This window comes from Alnus glutinosa, chromosome 9 (assembly GCF_958979055.1).
Source record: "Alnus glutinosa chromosome 9, dhAlnGlut1.1, whole genome shotgun sequence".
NCBI classification, from domain to species: domain Eukaryota; kingdom Viridiplantae; phylum Streptophyta; class Magnoliopsida; order Fagales; family Betulaceae; genus Alnus; species Alnus glutinosa.
Genome location: NC_084894.1, coordinates 16,266,683 through 16,272,315, shown reverse-complemented (window position 1 = coordinate 16,272,315; position 5,633 = coordinate 16,266,683). Strand labels below are relative to the sequence as shown.

The 5,633-nt window shown below is 37.8% G+C and overlaps 2 protein-coding genes across 2 annotated transcripts; both read left to right on the top strand.

Annotated features, from left to right (window-relative positions):
- The first annotated feature begins 938 nt into the window (after positions 1–938).
- LOC133876798 (uncharacterized) lies at positions 939–1,739 on the top strand. The gene has a single exon (XM_062315045.1). The coding sequence runs from the start codon at positions 939–941 to the stop codon at positions 1,737–1,739; it is 801 nt and encodes a 266-aa protein (XP_062171029.1).
- A 1,004-nt stretch (positions 1,740–2,743) lies between these two features.
- On the top strand, positions 2,744–3,352 carry LOC133876797 (uncharacterized mitochondrial protein AtMg00860-like). The gene has a single exon (XM_062315043.1). The coding sequence runs from the start codon at positions 2,744–2,746 to the stop codon at positions 3,350–3,352; it is 609 nt and encodes a 202-aa protein (XP_062171027.1).
- Positions 3,353–5,633: the final 2,281 nt, after the last annotated feature.

Here is a 5,633-nt window from a genome sequence, read left to right as displayed (position 1 = left end):
ACGATGCACATTCATACAACCTTTGCATTTGTATTATTTGTGAACTGTTATTAATCTGATGGTAACTTAGATATGAAAATGGATGACTCACTTGTTTGTCTATGTAAATATGATGACGTCATATTTGCATAGTTACTGATGCAGATCTGGAGAACGAAGGCATGGACCCATATGCCAGTTTTGATGGTTTTTGAAACCATCAACGAACTATTATGTGCTAGTTTAGAAATTACTAGTTGTGCCTATGTGTGATTTGTTTTATGGCATGTAAATATTTATAACGATGTCTTGTTTGGCATGTTTTATGTTATATGCTTATGTGCCGTCTGTGGCACTAATTTTGAAGCACCTAGTGTGCATATGACATGTAAAGATAAACCTAAGTAACTTTTAATAAACGTATCGAGGTATTTCAGTCAGCTCTAATGTGTTATGCTATCAATTCCTAGGTCTTTAGAAGAAAAAAAATATATATTCTGCTGCGAGAGTTTATCTCTGATGTAGTAATGTCACGTGGAAACCGGAGGTTTCTGCTTACGAATTTGTAGGCTTAAATTCGGGGTGTTACAGTATGGTATCAGAGCAGTTCGCTCCGGTGACCATCGGAATTGACCTACCTAGAAACTATGGCATAACCAAGAGCTAATCTTAATAAAAGATTTTATAAACCACATAAAAGATTTTGTTTGAAGAATGTTATGTTGAATTAGGAATAATAGTAAATAAATAATTTTAGAACTGTAGAAGCGTCAGTTTTGTTTAATATGCTATGTACCCTAAGTAAAACTAAAAACTTTTGTGCGTATACCTCTTTGTAAGAATCAGAGAATGGTAGGCTTATAAAGCTAATCAATATGTATCTATGTGATTAAATGTATTGTGTAGTATTTAAGTTAATTATAATTTTGGTAATTAATCTGATGCGATGGTACAGAATTATGGCACCTCGACGTTACCCCGTTCGTAACGAAAACTACGGAAACCATCGTCATGGCAACCGTGATGACGAATTCCCACCTCCACCTCCACCATTTAATGATGGAGTGAATTCGGCCTTAGCACAATTTATGGCTGAAACTACTAGGCAGTTTGCCGAAGTAGTGGCAAGAATTCCACAGCCTGCCGCCCAATGGGAACAAGTAGGTTGCACTCTACTCGATTTCGCTAGCCAGCAATTTCGTCTATTTGATGGAACACAGGGACCGTTAGTAGCTAAAGCCTGGATTATGGATATCCAGCTATTGCATGAGACACTGGGCTGTACTGATGAGCAAAAGGTTAGGTATACTGGACTAAGGATAACTGATGAAGCTGCAAGATGGTGGAAGTCTAAAAAAGGACTCTTAGGAATAGAGTTGGGACATGGAGTTGCTATCCCTTGGGATAGGTTTGTAGAAGAATTCAATGAGCGCTTCTTTCCGAGGGCACAAAGGCAGATGCTGGCCATCGAATTCCAGAATCTGGTACAAGGCGCTATGACGGTAGAGCAATATTCCTCTAGGTTTATTGAACTAGCAAGGTTTGGCCTCAACCTAATCCCGAATGAAGAATCAAAGGCAGAACGTTTCGAAAATGGCCTTAATCCTCGTATTAAGGAAAGATTCATGTGCCATGAAATCAGAGACTTTGTCAAACTGGTCGATATAGCATCAATTGCTGAAAGAGGAATGCGCGAATCATCCGCCGCTTATGAACTAAAGAGGCGAGCAGCGTCGCAGGTGACATACCCATCCAAATGACCTGCCCAAGTGAGGGTCTATACCTTAACTCCAGTCGAGGTAGACGAAAAAGAAAAATGAGGTGTTAACGATGTTGTGATAGGTACCATCTTTTTGTTTGGTATCCTTGCGTGTACTCTTTTTGATTTAGAAGCTACACATTTATTCATTTATGAAGCATACATTAAATTACATCACGTTAGCACACGACCTTTAGTACAAAATCTTACGGTTGAAACCCCTGGAGGAAAGAAAGTCGTATGTGATAAACTGGTAGAGAACTGTCCAATCATTATAAAAGGAAGGAACCTACCCATCAATCTATCAGTATTTAAATCTCTAGGATATGATGTAATCCTAGGCATGGACTGGTTATCAAAGTATTATGCGAGCATAAATTGTAGAGAGAAGGTAGTCATTTTTCAATTGCCAAGTGTTGAAAGATTTAAATTCAACAAATCTTGTACGCGAGCCACTCCACCGCTACTTTGTGCAATACAAGCTACAAGGAATATACGACAAGGAGCATCGGCATTCTTAGCATATGTAACTGCAAAACCAGAAGCTGAGCGTACGTTGGAAGATATTCCAGTGGCGTGCGATTACCCAGACGTGTTTGTTGTGGTTGTGACAGGATTGCCACCTGATCGGGAGATTGAGTTTACCATCAATTTGATTCTGGGAACTCAACCCATTCACAAAGCACCTTATCGTATGGCGCCCGCCGAGTTGAAAGAGCTAAAGAAAAACTCCAAGAACTTTTGGACAGAGGATTCATACGCCCAAGCGTATCACCGTGGGGAGCACCTGTATTGTTTGTCAAGAAGAAAGATGGGACTATGCGGCTATGCATAGACTACCGGGAGTTGAACCGCATTACCATAAAGAATAAATATCCTCTACAAAGGATTGATGACTTGTTTGACCAATTAAAAGAAGCCAAGGTATTCTCGAAAATCGACCTTCGATCGGGATACCATCAATTTAAGGTAAAAGAAGATGTGCAAAAGACGGCAATTCGAGTCATGCCTTTTGGGGTGACTAACGCACCGTCAGTATTTATGGATCTAATGAATCGTGTTTTCCATATGTACCTCGATTTGTTTGTAGTTGTGTTTATTGATGATATTTTAATTTACTCGACTAATCATCAAGAGCACGGGGAGCATCTGAAAACAGTACTAAATGTTCTAAGGGAAAGGCAGTTATTTGCTAAACTCAAGAAATGCGAATTTTGGATGGAGAAAGTTCCATTCTTAGGGCACGTTATCTCAAAAGATGGAATAGCAGTTGATCCTAGCAAAGTTGAGGTTGTCGTCAATTGGGAGCGGCCAACCAACGTCCATGAAATCCGCAGCTTTCTTGGATTGGCAGGTTACTACCGAAGATTCGTAGAAGGTTTTTCCAATCCTTCCGACCCTTTGACCACCCTCACTAAGAAGAACGCTCATTTTCAATGGAACGATAAGTGCGAAGCAAGCTTTCAAGAGCTGAAAAAGAGGTTAGTAACTGCACCTGTCCTTGTACTGCCAAGAGAGTTTGAGAAATTCGTAGTTTTTAGTGATGCCTCTCTTAAAGGACTAGGGTGCGTACTCATGCAACAAGATAAAGTTATAGCTTACGCCTCTAGATAGTTGAAAGACCACGAGAGAAACTATCCCACTCATGACCTTAAACTAGTTGCTGTAGTTTTTGCTTTAAAAATTTGGAGACATAATCTTTCTCGTGAGAAGGTAGAAATTTATACTGATCATCAAAGTCTAAAATATATCTTCTCTCAAAAAGAATTGAATATGAGGCAGCGTAGGTGGCTAGAATTGTTAAAAGACTACGACTGCTATATTTTATACCATCCAGGGAAAGCAAATGTAGTCGCAGACGCTTTGAGTAGGAAATCGTAGGGTGCATCAATGAACTCAACGCCTACCACTAATCAATTCGCCAAGCAATTGGGAATGATCCAGCTGGACGTGGCGCCAAGCGTGAAGGATGCCGTCCTAGCAACCTTTTTATCCATCCATCAACTGCTTATATGTATTCCTAAAGGTATCACCAATGAAGGGAGTCATGCGGTTTGGTAAAAAGGGAAAGCTAAGTCCAAGGTATGTCGGTCCCTTTTTAGTGATGGAGGTCGTAGGTCCGGTCGCCTATAGAGTCGAATTACCATCTAACCTAGCCGGTGTACACGACGTATTCCACGTTTCCACGCTGTGAAAATACGTGCATGACCCGTTACACGTAATCGACTTTGAACCCTTACAAGTTCAAGCAGATTTGAAATATGAAGAGAAGCCGGTGCAGATCTTGGATTGGAAAGTGCAACAACTGAGGACAAAGACAATACCACTAGTAAAAGTTCTATGGCAGAACCATGAAGTAGAAGAAGCTTCTTGGGAGTTAGAACAAGAGATAAGGAGCAAAAACCCATACCTATTCCCATGAGCCACTTTGAAGTAGGTATGTTTAATACTTTCGTGATTTATGACGTTGTATTTATAATTAAATAATTTTTACGGTAGTAATTGTGTTTAAAATAGTTTGCGAGTAATAGCTGTGAATACATACTGTAGTCGGTATGTCAAGCCCATAAAAAGATCATGGTACTATATAAAACCAAATACCCAGGTAAAGATAGTATGATTTGAAAAACATTATTTTCTTACACCCTTTTTGATAATTGTCAAATATCATGGAGTTAAAATAAAGTTGAAAACTCTGTACATCAAACCATACCTCAAGATTAACCAGACAGAAAGTTACCTTAATCATCTTCAAAGTCACTGAACTTTGCTTGAAATTTTTCTTACTTAGTGTAAATTTTTTCTTTTAGCATAACTTAGTTTATAAATTTCGGGAACAAAATTCCAATATGGTGGGTAGGATGTAACGCCCAGTAATTTCAAGCTCTTAAGAAATCATTGATATTGTTGAGGAGACAATATCCACTTGTTTTTATAAGCAAACCTAAAGTTGTTTTGAAAACTTAAAAGATCAAAACCTAAAAACCCTTAAAAACCTAAAAGTAACATTTAAGCTTTAAACTTTGATTGAACAGAAAACAGGTCAAATAGACTCAGATTTAGTTAATTCAAAGACCTTGGAGCTCACAATAGAAATATCTATCACATGGTAAAATTTTGTGAAAAGTCCACATGCTGACTTTTTGGATTTGTAGTCGACTATTTAGGTGCCAAGTGGCACTTTTGGTTGAATTTGACCTCTAAATTTAGGCTTGATAAATATGTTTTTATGGCTTACAAATACTCAATATAGTATATATATAATTTATACTTGAATCCTGTGAAGTCAGAATTCAATTTAGTAACAGTTGACTTTTTATCCAAAACCGGTGCTTAAATAACCCAACTGTCGATATTAAACGAAAAACTGTCAAAGAAAAATATCTCCATGCTTCTAGAAACATTTATGTATAAAAAACAAGAGTAATGATGAAAGGATAGAATATCTCAAGAGTAATCATGACAAGAAAGAAAGATCAATAAAGCAAGTGTGAACGCAGAAAGTGGTTTAAAGATATTTTGGCTTTATAGACAGAAACTTTGACTTGACCAGAATTAAGTAAAAACGAACTCGAAATGAGTCGAACCAAAAAGAGAAAGTGTTTGTCTTAAAGTCTTCTATCTACCCTCAAAATTTCACATCAATCAGAGTAGGTTTAATCATCGACAAATTTCTCGGAGTATGCTGCCCTCTAGTTGGACAAAAATTCTAAAATCCAAATAAATAATAAAGTAAGGATTAGTTTGCAGACATTATCCAATAAGCTAATTCTTTTATTATATTTTTCACCTTAATACCCCTACTTTCCTCCTATAAATAAGCATGCAAGGGTCTTAGTCTTTCCACAAAAATCATAGACAACTTTCAAGAAAGCTTTTGCTATGGTTTTCCCTC